The sequence below is a fragment of the Medicago truncatula genome, chromosome 4 (assembly GCF_003473485.1).
Source record: "Medicago truncatula cultivar Jemalong A17 chromosome 4, MtrunA17r5.0-ANR, whole genome shotgun sequence".
NCBI classification, from domain to species: Eukaryota; Viridiplantae; Streptophyta; class Magnoliopsida; order Fabales; family Fabaceae; genus Medicago; species Medicago truncatula.
Genome location: NC_053045.1, coordinates 49,815,546 through 49,834,496, shown reverse-complemented (window position 1 = coordinate 49,834,496; position 18,951 = coordinate 49,815,546). Strand labels below are relative to the sequence as shown.

The 18,951-nt window shown below is 32.0% G+C and overlaps 1 protein-coding gene and 1 long non-coding RNA gene across 2 annotated transcripts; both read right to left on the bottom strand.

The window, feature by feature from the left end:
- Nucleotides 1–9,268: 9,268 nt before the first annotated feature.
- LOC11405546 (protein NRT1/ PTR FAMILY 6.3) lies at nt 9,269–13,814 on the bottom strand. Its single transcript, XM_003608704.4, has 5 exons — nt 13,629–13,814; nt 13,334–13,511; nt 13,171–13,210; nt 12,319–12,890; nt 9,269–10,224 (listed from the first exon to the last, which is right to left on the bottom strand). Exons 1-5 carry the CDS (start codon nt 13,741–13,743, stop codon nt 9,348–9,350), a joined length of 1,782 nt encoding a protein of 593 aa, XP_003608752.1. The 5' UTR covers nt 13,744–13,814; the 3' UTR covers nt 9,269–9,347.
- Nucleotides 13,815–15,884: 2,070 nt separating this feature from the next.
- Nucleotides 15,885–18,157, bottom strand: LOC112421223 (uncharacterized). Its single transcript, XR_003011405.2, has 2 exons — nt 16,953–18,157; nt 15,885–16,048 (listed from the first exon to the last, which is right to left on the bottom strand). It is a non-coding gene; the product is annotated as an uncharacterized lncRNA (long non-coding RNA).
- Between the last annotated feature and the right edge of the window lie 794 nt (nt 18,158–18,951).

Here is an 18,951-nt window from a genome sequence, read left to right as displayed (position 1 = left end):
TTCTTCTTCATCATACTTACATTTATCTGGCTTTGCAGACTCAAATTGGGAAACTTACCCAAGTGCAAGAAATTTTACAACCGGTTTGGTTGTGTTTCTAGGATCATACCCCATTTCAAGAAAATTTAAGAAATAAACTACAATAACCATATAAAGTTCTGAAGAGAAATGTCAGAGGACAAAGGGCATAAATACTTTGATCTTAGCTATGAGATGGTTAAAAACAGTTGAACAACTGACTAACACCATATTTGTGTTAGCACAACACTTGATGCTTGTTCAACAAGCAATGAAAACCAGAAGAAATTTTGTAGTTTCTAGGGTTTATAGATTTGTGAATTAGAGAGAAAATTGAGAGAAGGGAAGGTTATAGAATTGAAGAATGTAATTGTATTATTGAAATTGTAACATATGTACAAGAGTTTAGTTTATATACACAAGTTTGGTTAGGTTGCTTGAAGTACAAGCTAAGTAACAAACCCTAATCTTATGAGCTAATCTCTAACTAACTTGTAACAAATTCATAACAAACTGAATCTAAATGTGATTAACCACTAATTGTGATTATCACTAAACTAAACTTGAATTAAAACAAACCAACAATTTGATCATCCTAATGGATGAGAGAGAATCACTCTCAACGATGATCTACTGAAAATTACGCTGCCTGGCTAAAGAAAGGTATGATAAATACCCCATGGCTCAACACAATTAATAGAAAATCTACCTAAACCGCATGAGAAAACCACAATGAAAACACCATGAGAATCACAAAGAACACCTCCATAAGAAGTTTGACCCAGAGATTGGGCAACCACACCATCAAAATTGATATTAATCCAATTATTAGGAGGAAGAGACTATCTCACAGACTAAATATCATTTGTAACAAGATTTTGTAGGGCACGCAAGGACAAAATATTGTTATCTAGAGTTTCATCAGACACGACCTGTGCTCGAATAATTAAAGCACCATTTGTCCAGGGCGTCTGATTAAAGATAAAATCATTCCTCCTAAACCAAAAAATATCCACTTCCACTGCAAATATCACATATCAACCACTAAAAGAGGAATAGACTCCAAGAAGGTTGCCATTCATTCAAATTTATTTGAGTAAAAGAGTCAGAATAAGTATTGGTCATTCTATGCCAAACAACTTTAGCATGAATACAATCTCCAACAACATGAGATAACGAATCAACTTCCAGACTACAGATAGGAAACAAAGTATATTGAGATATGTGACGTTTTTGACGAATCTCATTTGTCAAAAGAAATTATCGTGTGCTACTTGCGAAAGGAGCAACCTTAGCCTCTCCCAACCTCGCGAGCGCCAAATTTGTTTAATAACTCCCAAAGATGAAGGAAGATGATAGTGAATAAGACTAATATAAGCTCCTCTAAAAAAAAGACTAATATAAGCTGACTTCATGGAAAATCTACTATCATTAGTAATTTAGTACATACCCAAACAAGTTCATCAGATGCCTTCAAATGAAGGAGTAGGAAATAGCAATGACAAATGTCTAAAGGTAACCTGTGACGTAAAATCTAAAAATTTCAATCACATATGAAGAAGATAAAAAATCTTTTACCCGTAAGCACTCACTATTCACTAACTTCATTCTAAAGATGGATGTATACCAACCCCCCTAACTTATTGTATTTTACTATTAACTTATCACAATAACTCACCTGCAATTACTAATAAGAATAATTTTATGTTTAAATGTGTAATATTACACTGTACTAATAAGAATAATTTTATGTCGAAATGTGTAATATTACACATGTACTAATAAGAATAATTTTGTGACTTTAACATGAAGGAAAGGAGCCATCAGGTTTGGTAACAACTTGAATTTCAGAAATTAAGCTAGAATTTCAATGGCAACAGCAATGGGAAGTGACAGATGGAAAGCCCATTTGGCTATGGCAATGGTGCGGTTATTCAATGGTGGTTACCATGTTATTATCACATGGACAAGATGAATGTTGTAGGTGGTACCTGCAAAATTCACTACTGCCGCAACAGTCAGGTGCTTCTTCTCTGGCCTATGGATTAAATTTGATTTCGGCACTTAACTACCCTTGCATTTGAGTAATTTAAGAGTGTATTGTAGCCTTCTTTAATGTGTCAACATCAATTTTCAAAGAAGAGATACTAAACATTACGGCCCAGATCCAAAAAGGATCGGCCAACAATATGAAAATTGTTGTTGACATATCACTGTTGGCTGATACTAGAGCTGTCAAAACGGGCAGGCCCGTTTAGCCCGATTAATTATAGGGTTTGGGCCTTAAATATTGAGCTCGAATTTTAATAGGGCTTTTTAGCCCGGACCTAAAAAGCCCGCTATCCGTTAGGGCCAGCCCGAACGGGCCGAGGGTAGCACGCTAGCCCGCATAATAAAAAAAATCCTATAAATTATATATATTTGTCAAATAATTCTTTACTTAGTTGATTATCAAATAATAAATAAAAGTGAAAATTCAATGAATTGACACAAATATACATGTAATATAAAATTATATTTACTTGTTTCGTTATTTATAATTTTAAAGATCGAATATATAAATATCTATAACCATAACGTATCTAATTTATTTAAAATTGTTTTCCTCGCCGTTTTAGTTTACGACGTTTGTACGAAAATGTTTACAATTTATTTTTGTTCTAGACATTATTTATAAAAAAAAATAAAATTATAGGAGTATTTTATAGTACTTTTTAAAAAAAATATATATATATAATTTTTAATACGGGCCGGCCCGTTAAGCCCGCGGTCCGTGTAGGGCCGGGCTCGGGTAGTATATTTCAAGCTCATTTTTCAACCGAGCTTTTTGGCCCGGCCCGATAAAGCCCGAAGCCCGTTAGGGCCGGCCCTAAACGGGCCGGGCCGCCCGTTTTGACAGCTCTAGCTGAAACACACCAATAAACTAGTTAACTGCCGCAGAAATTCAATTTATTCCATCGATACTTAAGTACCGTGGAAATCTTCCTATGAATTGAGGAACATCTGTATAATACGCTCACACTTATCTGTTCCTTTTTTTCCATTTTATCCTTTTCTTTTTGTTTTGTAGATCATGATTTTGTTTGTCAACACAGGCTCACACAAAATTAGAAAAAAATAATATTGAAACCACATGCATTTTCAGATCTACAAGCCTCATGCGAGGAAGATTTGTGATTATCTTTTGCCCATCCTTTTTCATGGCTCCCAAACTTCAGATGCATCTCACTTAGATTCCAATTCTCCTCTTCTTTTTCAATTGTTTTGGTCCTAATTTACCCAAGGTTTTGCGATGGTAATTTGATCTTCATAACAAATTTTAATTGTCTTTTTTTGTTCGATGAATTTGGGAACTTCCCTCAAAGAAAAAATATTAAATTTGATAGGAAAAGGAAATTTGGGTGAAGATAAAAAATAGTTTGATTGTTCAGGAACATGAAGTGATTGAGAAAAGGAAATTTGATGGGAAAAATTGTTTGGGTGAATACAGAACACGAAGTGATTCCACGATACTTAAGCGCCGATGAAATAAATTGAATTTCGACAGTTAACTGCCGTCGGTTAATTTTTGCGGCAGTTAACTGTCGAGTGACATTTGAGTAATTTATTGGTGTGTTTCAGTCAACAGTGATGTGTCAAGAGCAATTTTCCAACAATATAACAGAGTTCTTTCAACTTGACTCTATGGTGCAAAAAAAGAGGTTTTTCTTTAGGTATCTAACAATTGCTCACAAACATTTAGTAAGTGATAGGTAATTGTCTTTTATTGTCGAATAGTAGTTAACTACAATTTATCACTTTTTAAATTGGCTTAACACATTTAAAAAGTTATTAAACCGATTTAAATGTGGTGTGAATGGTAATTAATTGTCGTTTGTGGTATTTTGTGTAATTTGATGTGATTGTGAGCAATTCTCCTAAAAAATAGCATGGCAAATAGAGGTGGAAATATGTTAAATTGACATACCATGGTCTATAATATAACCTACTTCAAGCTCAAATTAGATTAGATATTTATTTATTTTAAATAGAGAAGGTTAATAATTTTTTTTAAAGTATTCCTTCACAAAAAAATAAAAATAAAGTATATTTTGTTAAAAGTAAGGGGGGTGTATTGGATCATGATTTTAAGGGATTTTAAAAGACTTTTTTTATCATGAAAAAGTCTTGTGGTATTCAATCAAGACTCTTTCCAATTTTAAAAAAGTCTTGTGTTATTCAATCAAGATTCTTTGTCATTTAAAAAAAGTCTTGTGGTATTCAATCAAGACTCTTAATCACTTAAAAAAAAGTTTAGTGGTATTCAAAATCATTCAAATTTCGAAGGATTGTTTAATAAATCAGATTTTGATGGATTTTGTGGGATTTTCTAGTGAAATTTTAGCATGAAAAAGTCTTTCATGAAAACATGAGATTTCTTAGGATTGTTTTTTTTTCTTTTAAGATTTTACTATCTCTCCCTCTCTCTCCTCCCTTCTCTCTTACTCTCTCTTTTCCTCTCTCTCTCTCTCTCTCTCTCTCTCTCTCTCTCTCTCTCTCTCTAGCTATCCCGTAAAAAACCTCTCTCTAGCTCTCCCGTAAAAAACCTCTCTCTCTCTCTCTGATTCCTTCACTCTCTCTCTCTCTCTCTCTCTCTAGCTCTCCCGTAAAAAATAAAATAAAATAAATAAAAGAGTCTTTATTGAGATTTTGTGAAAGAGAGTGTGTTATGATATTTTTTTTCAATAAAATTCATAAAATCAGTTGAAATCCATAAAATCATTTCAAATTTTTTAAAATCTTATGAATTAAATCCATTGAAATCCTTAATAGTCTTTTAAAATCATCAAAGTCATCAAAATCTTGCAAAGTCTTTTAAAATCCTCATGACTTTTTTAAACAAAAATTGTCCTTTAAAATCCTAATCCAATACACCATCCTAAGACTATGAGCCATAAAAGTAATCTTTTAAAGCCATAAAAGCAATTTATTTAAGTAAATACTAATAATAATTTGGGTTTGTAGCATCTAAAATAACATAAACATAGCATAAATTTGCACATGATATAAGAAACATTGTCAATATATAGCCGACATAAACAAAATTTCTTTATTTGATATGAGTTTTTTTTCTTTGATTCGCCAATTCATACATCCATATATGTTTAACATAAAAGTGAGACGATAGAGCAGATCATTTATCTTGTGCACCTCCCCTGAATAATTTATTCAACATTATTTGTCAATTTACTAATAAAGAAGGCCCTACTATATTTAAACAAATTTTATTGATTCATTATTGAAGTTTGACATGAATAGATTATTGGACATTATTTATGGACACATGGCATCATAAATATGGCTCGAGGAACCTTTCAATAGTCACAATGATGATCCCCATGGTTGAGGCAAGATCCTATTATCCCAAATTTGGAGGATTTTCATGTGCATGCTTATAGCTAACTTCAATCTTCAGATACATATATTGATTCTAGCTATATGCGTACCATCTTGTTAAGAAAAAGCTATGTACGCTGGATCAAATGAAATAAACATGGGTTTATAAGTATATATAGTGTTTTATCAAAAAAAAATAAAAAAAAATAAAAAAAAATATATATATATATATATATATATATATATATATATATATAGTTTTCTGTTTCAACAAATAAAAAGTATATATAGAGTTTCCTTAAAAAAAAAGAGTATATATAGAGTCATCACTTTACAAACTGATTTTGTAAAGTTAAGTAATCGTTTTTTTAAGTCTCGCGAATTATTTTGTCATTGTTTTGGTCTCTTTTTTTTTGAAGAAATCAAAATGGATTAATATTAACAACGGTGTTGGAAACTCCTTAGTACAAGGTGTACTAAAGGATCCAACCAGACAAACAACCTGTCACAAAGTATATTTACAAGAGAAAAGTCAGTCGATACCTAGACAAAGTAAAGGGTTCGACCACCAGTTTTGAGAACCGTACATAAAAGTGGTTTTATTAGCTTTTAATCACCACAACGAGTGAAATTTAACTTTATCTAAGAGTTGCTCAATAGATGTTTCAGTGTTATTGAACAGTCTGTTGTTTCGTTCATTCCACACCAGCCAGATGCAAAGAAGTCATAATAGTTGTAAGAACGAACGACGAGTCTTTGAGTGACCTGTATAATGAATAAATTGTTGAAATTGTTCACTAATATTTTCAGTATCTACTCCAGACATGTCAATCCAAGACCAGATATGATACCAAAGCGATCCAAAAACATGACAATGAAGGAACAAATGTGTTGCCGACTCTGCATTGACGCACCCTTAAACACACATGTTGTCTGCGGCCTGAATAATCTCTCGCCTTTGGAGGATAAGTTTAGTTGGTAACCTGTCTTTCAGCAGACGCCACGCGACCATAGACACCTTCAAAGGGACCTGCTTATGCCAAACAAGATGCTCTGATGCGTCAGTAGTAAGAAGTGCCATAGATGTCAAAACGCGATAAGCGTCTCTGATTATGATAAACGTCATTGTTTTGGTCTTAATATCGATTTGACTCAGTTTTTTTAACAAATATCTTTAATTCTCTAAAACAAACAAATATCTTTAATGTCTTAAGGATATTAAAAGGAGTAGTTTACAACATCCTTTTTTTTTTCTTAAAAGAAACATAAAAGATATTGGATCAATTGTCCTATCACACAATATCCTTAGATAACATATGCGTAAAAAAACGTTAAAAATATCTTTGTTTCCTTTTAATAAAAAAATAAAAATAAAAGCGCAATAGTACAATAGATAAACGCGCAATAGTACAATGAAAATGCTATTTATTTAGAAAAATAGCATCAAGAATTTTTCAAGACATAACTGACAAGTTTTAATTGCATGATTTATTTGTTTACTTCCTATTTTTCAGCCACACCTTATTGAATTGTGGCAAGAGTGGTGATACATGTACCACCTGAATACACTCTTTACACCAACACAAAATTCTGACACGTGACAATCTGGACCCCACACAAATAGAAGAGAAGGTTTGGTTGTGAGATGAACTTATCAAAATATCCCTAATGGATAGGGTGTACAATGAGGTGTATGAATAAAGAGTGTTCATGTAACATTTTCATTGTAGCAAATAGTGCATTGTGATTGGCTGATCTTTATTCATGAAGAATTCATGATGTTATTTTTCTATAGATACAACATTGCTCTAGTAGAATATAGGCTAAATTACTTTTTTGGTCCTCTAACTATATAATTGGAATCAGATTAGTCCTCTAACTAAAAATTGATTTATTGCGGTCCTCTAAGTTTCTCACTGTTACTACATTAGTCCTTTCTGCTAGTTTTATTCAAATAAATGTTAGGGTTTATGTTATGTGGGTCCTCCAACTTTATTTATTAGTATCATTTTGGTCATATTATTTGTTAAGGTATTATGATTAAATATTGACTGATATTATTGGTAACTGTTATGGTTCATATGTATGTGTGAAACAGGATGTCAGGTACCTACATAACACAAACCCTAACATTTATTTGAATAAAACTAACAGAAAGGACTAAATGTAGTAACAGTGAGAACTTAGAGGACCGAAATAAATCAATTTTTAGTTAGATGACCAATCTGATACCAACTAAATAATTAGATGACCAAAAAGGTAACTAAGCCTAGAATATATAAACAAAAGCAACAAAAACGTTAAAAAGGATCTTGGACCAAAAAAAAAAACGTTAAAAAGGATCTTGGACCAAAAAAAGATCACGCAATAGCTACAACAAATCAAACAAATCAAGAGAGATGAGAAAAGGATGAACATCGTCTTTTGTTACAGACCACTTATTGTGCGAGGACCATTGAACTACTCTTTATCCCAACTCGCTAAAATACTTCAAATTTTGTTTTGTAGTGGCAAGCAAAAATGTGAAGAGTATGGAGATAAATGTGTGTTTTAGAAACCTTAATCATCTCCCGTAAACTTAGCTTAGTTGGTAGCGACATTACATATTATATGCATGGGGGTTGGAGTTCGAATTGGGACATATCACTTCTCGATATTTAAAATGTATGAGCGTTGACCACTAGACAACTTGACAAAAAAAACTTCAACCCTAAATTTAGGGACTAAAAAAGAAAAAAAAATTATAAGAATCACCTCTTATTTTTAGTCATTCAATACAGCGTCGAATTTAATTTATTTTAGGCTAAACTTCACTTTTCGCCCTCTAAGTTTCAAAATGTTGCGATTTTGGCTCCCTATTAAAAAATGGCAAAAGTGACCCCCTATGTTTAGGGAAATATGCTCTTTTGACCTCCTAACATAAGGGAAATATGCTTTTTGACCCCTTATCTTTACAAAGTTGCGATTATGACCCCTTTTTTAGGACACGTGGCGTCTTTTCAGCAATTTTTTGATGAAAGGGGCCAAAATTACTATTTTTTTTAATAGAGGACAAAACTGCAACATTTTAAAACATAAGGGGCGAAAAGTGCAGTTTAGCAAGAAGGAACCAAATTTGTTCTAGAAGTAAAATACAATCCTTATTTTTTTTTTTTTAAATGTGTACTAATCTCAAGCACACAAGATCAACATGATTAAATTAGTAAGAAAACAACATTGTCAAACAAATAAATAATCGAAACACCCAGCAAATCTGACTCGCCTAATCACCACAAGCACCAAAATTAGGCTACATGATTAAATTAGTTTGACTATGTTTCGTCCCTTCCATCGTGTATGGTAATTGGTCCTTAATTATTTATTCGTTAATAATACATTCTAACACACACTTATCAATATATTTTTTTATTATTCAATTTTTTAAAAAAAAATTAAATTAACCCACCTAATTTGGTACTACGAAGAATCGATTCTGAGACCTTGATGAATTAGTCAAAATATTAATATATAAGTTCCACCAAATTTTCAGAAGATCAACATAATTTGGTGGAATTCATGTTAATTTCAACAAATAGAAAAGAATATGCTGTGTGTTAGCATTCGTCTTTTTCATTATTCACATTATTGAATCGATGGTTGGTATAGTGAATTCGGATAACACTTGTGTAATATTGGGATACCAATGTTATATAACATTGACCAATTAAGGTGTGTCACATGACCAATGTAAGAAAAGGTTAAAGAGGAAAGAGAAAAAATATACATGTGAAGTGCTATCTATACTAATTCATCATAGTCAATAGTAGCAATAAACAATAATAATTTCTTGAGTAAAAAAAACATTTATCTTTTCAAATTAACAACACATTGTCAATAAAAATTATAATACTTAAATGGAAACTTAAAGGTGTATATTAATATTATTAGTTGTTATTACAAAGTAACAAGGAAACCTATGCATGGCAAGCTGTATCTGCTTCCTCTAATTCTATGCCTTCCTCAGCAAGCCTTTTATCCTTATAAACATACCAATTAGCACAAAGCAAGTATATGACCAAATTTAAAACACTCAACAAAGCCAAAAGCCAATAAAAGTTATAAAGCTTTGCCTCATTAAGATTATCAGCAAGCCAGGGCTTATGCTGACTTGTCACCTTGTGGACCAAAGTAACCAATAAAGAGCTAAAGAAAAATCCCAAAGACAATGTACTCAAAAACAAACCCGTGCTCATAGTCTTCATCCCTTTAGGACATTCCCTTAAGAAAAAATCCAATTGTCCTATATAAGTAAATGCTTCACCTGACCCCACAAAGAAGAATTGTGGGATCAACCAAAACACACTCATTGGAATCTCCGAATTTGGATTGTGTGTCAAATTATGCAAATGTGCCATTCTCATACGTTTTAATTCCGTGAGTGCTGCTGCAACCATTGCAAAAATTGAGAAAACCAAACCAACACCAATGCGTTGTAAAGGTGTTAGTCCTTGTGGGTTTTTGAAGATTTTTCTTGTTATGGGAACAATGACACGATCATAAATTGGGATTGTTAAGAGGATGCTACCAATGAAGAAAGCAGTTAGAGATGCTGGTGGGATTTGAAATGATTTTCCTATGTGACGGTTTAATGTTGTTGCTTGTGATACTGAGAATGTGGTCATTTGTGCATATACTGTCCAAAACATTATCGTTGTGGCCCATATTGGTAACATTCTTAAAACCAATTTTACTTCTTCAACATCTGTTAAGGTTGATAGATACCATTTCCTTACCACATTAATTTCATTACCATCTGTTTTTGGGTCCTTGATTGCTGCCTTGTCCAAGAACCTGTGTCACACATTCAATAAAATGTCCAATTAATTCAATAACTATTGAAAAAATATTAAATTTTGTAGAAATAATAGCTGTATGAATATAAATATAGATAATATAATAGACTAGAATCAACTACTATATGGTAAGAAAATTACTCTTTCTTGCTACAGAAAGAGTATATTTTGTTTGTTTCTACAGAAAGATTATATACTTATTATAGTGTGGATTGTGGAACTTTTCTATGTGCGTTGCACAAACCACAAACCATGTCCGTGACAGAGGAAACTTTCTGAGAGAGACAAATTAAGGGGGATTAGAGAATCTATATAATGGAGGACAAATATTGAAATGTGAAAATCCATTGGATACAGCCTTGCCATTGGCCTGCCCCTCGTGATTCTATGGATTCTGATTCCTCTCAGTTTTACAACCGACATTACAGCAATTAATATTGGTATTAAAATCAACACAAACAAGAACATGAGAGCTGTGATCAGGTGGTTAGAGACGCGCGTCGGTAGATTTACCGAGACAAAGTTGTCGTGATTCCAAGAAGCTACAAAACAGAGATTTTACCTTACTTACTGAGACAAATACGTTGAATCTCACACGCACAATTGTGAGATTCTGAATTTAAACCCGAGTGAAAATGTTAAACTAAGCAACATCGACTGCGACAGTTGAGTTAGATTTTATAGGTAATAAAGAGAGAGAAAGTGGATTGCCAATCAAGTTGATATGATTAAGACTTCATGTGTTGGATCTGTTGGCAAAGTCAAATACATGTCATTTGATTAAGATTGATCGGCTAACTAAGAACATGTGCTCGTTAGAAAATATGATGAATTTGAGAAAGGGGGGATATATTGCTATTGGTATGCAGAAAATGACATATATCTAATGGTATGATTAATTACGCCCACCCTCAACTATAGGTTTCCGGTTTTGGGTAGCTAGCCATCATCTCACCATTGAACTTTTTGCATATTCTAGTCTTTTCTCTTCGGAAGATGTCACACTTCCTTCAATTATTTATGTTCCTACCAAATCAAATGACATTTCTAAAAGTATCCAATTCAAAGATTATATTTAGGTATCATAACAAGAAACAAACTCACATGTATATGTTTAGTTTGGTACCATAATAACTTTGTCATAATCATGATATTGTGATTTTGCAAAAACTATAAAATATAACTTTATAAAATTACTATAACTCACTATGATTATGACAAATCTGATGTGATACCAAAATGCATTTATATAGAAGTTGACATAGGTTCAATTCTCTGAATCGGGCACAATAATTTATTTGCCCATTACAAGTTACTTTTCAATGCTAACTTGTCTAAATATGAAAGGAAAATAATGCAAAAAGCTATAGACTCTCAATGTGAAAAAGACATGAAAGGAAAGTAATTTAAATTTGCTGACTCAAGGAGAAGAATTTAGATCAACTTTGTAGAAAAGAATCTTTTGATTGCCCAATTAAGTATTTAACCTATACCTGGAAGTAAGAACAAAATAGTATTATTTTATTTTTAAATGAAATTTCATGCGAATCCTTATTAAATAACTTGAGTTAGTGATTCTATCTTTTTTATTAATGAGGTTAACATCAGAGTTTACCTAAAGGTGTATAATTAGTGTTAAAAAATCTTGTCAGCAGTTAATTCCATGACCCTACTTGATTCTTGAATAATTGTTATAAAGGTAATACTTAGCCGCAGTATCTTAGTTCAAACGGTTCTTCAAGTAGTACCTTAGTTTTCGGTGATTGAGATCTTGAGGTGAAACACACTCTCAGATCCTAGACCAGCGTAAATGAATTAACAATGTTAATATTTTATTTTATTGATACTACAAAACGACATACTACATGTCAAAAAACAATTTACTTGCTAAATCATTTATATTATGGGACCGAAGAACATCAAATAAGTGAATTTGACTCCAACTAGTAACCATATATATTCCAAAAACGTATATAGAACCATATAAAATCATCCAAACAAAACAATAAAAATTATATATTAAAAAAAATGTCACTAGGTTATCAGCAAAAATGTCATCACAAAGAACGCTATAGTAAATTTAAATTCTTACCGAAATTGCTTGCTATGTGGCAACACCTGCTTCTTCTTCCTCAACATTTCATCTTCAATATCATCAACATTAAACAACAACGAGGAATCATATGGCAGTTCCATGTTCCTCTTCCTCCAAGCAGCCACATAAACCACTGCAATCTGAGTCAAAGGACTACCAGCAAGTTTCTTAAACCGATACCTCTTTGTTCCATATAAGAACACACAAAGAGCAACAACAATAGCACAAACACACATTCCATAACCCCAATCTCTTCCAACATGATCTTGAATGTAAACAAGAATTGTCACTGCTGTTAATGAACCTATGCTTATGAAAAAGAAGAACCAGTTGAAGAATTTAACCATGTGATTTTTTTCGACTTCGTTTGTTTCGTCGAATTGGTCTGAACCAAAGCCGGAGACACTTGATTTCAATCCACCTATTCCAAGTGCAGTCACGTATAGAGCTATGTATAGAACCGTTAGTTGAATGTTGTTTGCTGGTTCACAAGATTTGAGATTGCTTTTTGTGCATTTTGGTGGATGTAGGCTTGGAATTATTGTTGATATTGTCAAGATTGTAACACCCTAGTATGAACAAATTTTATATTAAGATCCAAGAGTGAAATTTTAATATAAAGAAAATGAAAAGGGGTCACTTTGAGAAAGCAAATCAAAGATATTTCTAATTTGATTGTAGAAAAAATGGTTGCCCGTAATCGATAATTTATCTTAGAGATAAGTAAAGTCTGATAAATATTATTTTATTTTTTTGAGGGAGAATAATTTTTAATTTAGAGACAGAGAAAACAAATATTTCTAATTTAATTATTTTTTTATTCTAATTGTATAGGAAGAAATGTCTTACAATTGCTTCAACAGTTGCAAATATGGCTATGGTGAGGTATCTGTCAAAGAAGGTATTGAAAAATATTACTAGTGAATACTATAAAACATAGTATAATAAATTATACATCTTCAATAATGAATATAGTAATTCATTTTCTTTCTAGTATTGGTTGAACACAAACCTTCCAATAAAAGTGTCGGCTACAAAACCACCAAGCAAACAAAGCATAAAACATGTTCCCATGAAGTTGGTGACTATGTTAGCAGAGGAAGCATTTCCTAAATGCATAGTTCCAGTCAAATATGTCACCAAATTTACAGCTATGCCCATTGTTGTTAACCTCTCACATGCTTCTACTCCTGAAATATATTATACATTACACAGCACAAAACTAGTAAACACCAAAATTTGAATAAAACAATTATAAAAAATAAAATTGAACAAGATTATATGAAGAAAAAATAAAAATAAAGTACCTAAGATCATTGCAGATGATGTCCAACCACCAGTTTTGGACCTTTCTGCAGGGTGACCCTTGCAGTCCCATGCATCTTGAATTGTTTGCCCCTGAGTTTGAGGGAGAGTACTCATTTGGATATAAGTCGTGAAGTAAAATGGCACTAATAGGAAGAAGTGGGGAGGTATGGCACAAAGGGGATAAATGACTTGTGGCTTTTTATATACTACTTAGGAAAGAGACCATTGATGACTAGGATTTTAAAAAATGTTACACAACAGATACAGCCTACCTATGCCTAACCAATCAATCCCTTATAAAAAATTTATGAAATTTTGGAACAACATGGCAATTATAGGAGGTAGAATAATACACATTATTAATTATGACAATAATTTCAATTTGAATTTGTTATCTACTCTTCGAATCAGCAAGATTCTATTCAACTCTCGTTAGGAGTGTGTAAAATACTCATATTAAATTCAACCTTATCTACACATAGTATATTTTAAGATTCAAGACTAGTATTTTTTTTTTGTCAATTGGTTTAGTGGCTAGAGCTCACACAATTTAATTATGGAGAAGTAAAGTGTCAGAAGTTCGAACTCCGACTACTGCATATAATATGTAATATCTCTACCAACTAAGTTAAACCCCAAATGTATTTTTTGGTTCCCCAAATGAGACCAACTCTTAACACACACTCTTAACACCAACTCTTTTATTGGATGAAACTCATGTGAATCTCACGCTTTGAAAATGACTCTCACATGAAATGGTAAAACCCACATGAGTTTCACCCAATAAGACAGTGAATGTCAAAGAAAGTATTTAGAAATAGAGTGTTCATATCATTTCTCGTAACAACAATATTTGACACTGTTTAAAAAAAACTTATTTTAATCTTATTTTGAAAATAATAATAATAATTGATATAACAAAATTGAAACATAAATCTGACATTGATGGCTAGCTCTTTTAGGTTGTTAGAAGATTTATAATGATATTAGGTTTAAGTTTTATTTTGATGTTATTGATTAGAAACTGACACTTTTTTTTACATTAGTAACAAGTACAGTATTTGGTATGCCATCAGTGTTACTTATAATTTAAGTAGATGATGATTTTTTCTAAAAAATTTATTTTTTACTTATTAAATACAGTTTATTTTTAATATTTTAACGGAGTCCTTAATTTGGTATGGTCAATCCTATCTGAAATCGAACCTAGACACCCACATAAAATGTCCTAACAACTAGCCACTATGGGGACGTCCCTAAGATATATCTAATGTCAAAATTAACTTGTGTGGTACACAGTCAAAAGTGCATACAATTATTTGACAGCGGCTGAATAGGTTGTTACTGATGGGCGTAATCATGTTTTATGGATTAAAACTATTCCGCTCAAAGTCAACATTTTATACGGATGCTATTTCTAAATAGACTTGCAACTTATGACAACTTGCTTAGGCGCCATATTTTGACGGATACATAGGTTTCTTGTTCAGCTGGATGTGACTATGTGGAAGACCGGGATCACTTATTTTTTTCAATGCAATTTTTATGGAAGACTTTGGTATACAATTTGAGATTGACCTGGTGTTTCTTTTGTTTCGCATGAGAATTTACGGAATCATTCTTTTCAGTTCGGTGGGTAAGGAGAGATTTTCCAAAAATTCTCACTCAACATTTAATATTGTTTGTGTAACATCCCAGCTTTTAGGATTACCGACTAACCCCACAAATAAACACGAGTCTTTTCAGCGTGTTCTGTCATCCCTTACACGCTTTTCGAAAAACTTTTCAGAAGGTCTTCCATCCCAAAATTGCTCTATGTCAAACATGCATAATTGTGAAGTTCTTATGATTTGGGTTACTGAAAAGAAGATGCGTCTTGTTGATATAGGTAGTATCATACAATTCTTATAAGTCTTCCTTCAATCATGCAGTCCCATATATGTACAGTCTCAGGATCCCTCTCACTCCGATGTGATTTAGTTTTGCCTAGAAGCTTACAGGAGACGTACCACTCCCCCCGTCACCAGCCTTGAGCGTTACATGTCCACCAAGCGGAGGCGTTACAATTTGGGTTTATGCGCTTTTCACTATTTGGAAGGATCACAGTGACATGATTTTTAATAATAAGTTCTCTCATTGTAACATCTCGAATTTTGGTCAAAGACATTACTTAAAAATACTTTTGCTGAGAAAATATGAGGCCATTTATTTTTTTAAAATAACTATTAGAAGGAAAGTAATAGAAAGATAAACTATAAAAATGAATTAATAAAAAATTACTCTTTAAAATTGATTCTTTCTCAACAGAGACAATAATAGAGTTCAAAAATATTTTAAAAATTATAATATGATAAAATCCAATTTTTGTCTCCGAGTACGCTTCCATCACAAAACAACTTCATATTTCATTCCTTCGTACCTACAACATTATATTAATTATCCAAATTAGTTCATACTCAAAGCACAAGAAATAATGTCACGAAATAGATAATATCAAAACTTCTCAATCAAAAAGAAATAAGAGAGATACAACCAAGTCACACACTTTTTTAAAAAAATTCACGCACTTTAAGAAAAAGTTCACGCACATTTCTTTTGGAATAAAAGAGTTTACTCAATTATCAATCACAAATATATAAAAGATTCAATGCAATTATGCGTAACATGCATGCTCTTGTAACTATATAAATCGGATATAATCAACCTACCACTAAGGCACCACAAAGAGATATGATTTTAACCAGCCACTAAGGCACCACACTTATATGCATATGCAATGTCATGATGATGAAAATGAAAGTTAAATCCCACCACTTAGGTAATTACAAAGTCAAATAAGATACCCGCCACTTAGGCAACACACAATCAAATATTAACACATCATTATTTAACTTATAAAATTTAACTTATATTATCTATTTAACTTATAACACATCAAAACTTCTCAATCAAATAAACTCACATTTTCATCTTCCTCTTTTCTTTTTAATTCATAAAAAATGTAACATTTCTTTTTCCAACAACACATAAACATATAAATCAGAATGAAATAAAATAAAATATATCATTCCACATCACATTCTCATATACAACCATCATATAAAACATAAATAAAGATAATCACTTTTATAGATGATTAAAGTTTACAGACACCTCACTTCTCCATGAGCTCCAACCACTATGCTATTTGACAAAAAAAATAAAAACTTTACCATGTAAATATATATTTGAATTGTTTATCTTTTCAAGAGACAAGAATTTCTACTTCTAATTCACAACATCATCCTAATACTTAGTATGGACGTATGGGAAAAAGCACTTACCTTGTGTGCTTTCATTCCTAAGTCGCCACAACTCTAAGCCTCAACTCATAGCTATGATGCAGACACGATTTCTCTTGCTTCAGACATCATTTTGATGATTGGACCATTGAAAATGAAGAATCATCTGTTGTGATCATGCTTTCCAAAAAATAGCGTGATCGAACGATGAATGAAGGTGCAGTCGTAATTCTATGGTGGCAAGTTTGATAAAAACGAAAATGTTTTCTTTCTTTTGTTCTTCTATTATTTTCTACAAAAGGCAGGGAATGTTAAATTAGGAGAGGATCAGAGGAGGGGACTGAGACGTGACCAACATATAGGTGCAGGTTACATATTTGACCGAGCAATTAGGCTAAAAAACGTGCAGCTTTAACTAATATGACCATGTCAAAATAAAATAAAAAACTAATAAATATAAGACAAAAAGGAGCTTTAGAATAAATTACAAATAAAAATGCAATAGATGGAATAACATTCTAGTTCATTTAACAAAAGTAGAGTAATGTTAAGATTTTCTTAAAATTTTCACACATAAAATAAATTGTTGAGAAATATTTATTTAAAATTATATGTATAAAATATCGGGGCGTTACACTCGTCTTGTCGCCTTATCAGAGAAGATCAACATTCAAACTTTCTTGTGGTTAAAATCACAATATATTTTGTTTGATTTCGACTATCATATTTGAAGGTTGAATATGATGAGCGGGTGTGACAATATTCATGAATCACGTAAGTATTAATTAACAATCATAGTTGAAAGAGTAGTGCTATATTGCGACAACCATTCTCGTCATAGTTTTAAAACCCGGACCGGACTGGCCGGTCGAACCGGTGGCATATCCGGTTCGAGTTGCATGATGGATCGGACATGCACTCAAACCGGTGTGAACCGGTATGACTCGGTCTAAACCGGTCAGAATCGGTGACTTGGTCGGTTTTCTGAACCAGACTGGGTCAATGCGTAAATCTTAGATTTGAAATTAAAAATGAAGAAAGTGAGACAGGAAAGATGGTCTGCTGTAGATCTGAAGAAGGGATAAAACAAAGAAGCAGTTGTGTAAATTTGTTTAATAACACCAGAAATTTAATGGGTGGAACTTAGTCCAAAATATTAGAGGAGGTGAGATGGGTTAGACTAGTTTAAGTGAAACTTAAAAAATGACAAATAATCAACATATGAGATGGGAGGAAGAGATGGACAGTGGCGCTGCAAATGTTATAAGAAAAAGTAGGGTTTTCTCAGTTGCTTCCCTTTTATATTGGCTTTTGTTATGTTTTTTTTTTTTGTTTACTCTTATTTTGACCTTCTTTATTTCATTATTATATATTTTTTGACAAATGCCTTTTTATTTTATTTTATTTTATTTTTGAAAACACAAAAGACCTTTTTTTTAAAATGAATGTTGGTCTTTTTCATAGTAGTGGCCTTGCCAATTTTTATTTATACAAAGTGTTTGGCTTTTGTTTCTATTAATAATTTAATAGTCTTATAAAAACATTAAATAATAATCTAAAAATTATATTTTTACACTTATAAACTCCAAACTAGAATACTCGTCATTCATTTTTAAATTAGAATACTTTTTTGAAAGTTTTTATTTAAAATATTTAATATCAATATGATCTTCTTACTCTAAACTCCAAACTTATTTTCTCCTTTAAATAAAATTATGTTATTTGTCTAGTAATTTTTTTGAATTTTTATAAATGTTATATGTTTTTTTACGCCGAGTCATCTAGTTCAATCTGGTTTAATATTTATATGTATTTTTTTTAAAGTCGAGTCATATGAACGAGTCAACCGATTTAATCTGATTCACTCATGCGGTTCAACCATTGACCTGGTTCGACCAATGATCCAGTGACCCAATGACCTTACCGAGTCGATGACCGGTCCGATTTTTAAAACTATGATTCTCGTGAATATATCACGAAGGACCCTTTCATATCTTTTTTTTCTTTTACAATCACAATTTCATTCTTTTTTTTTTTGGGG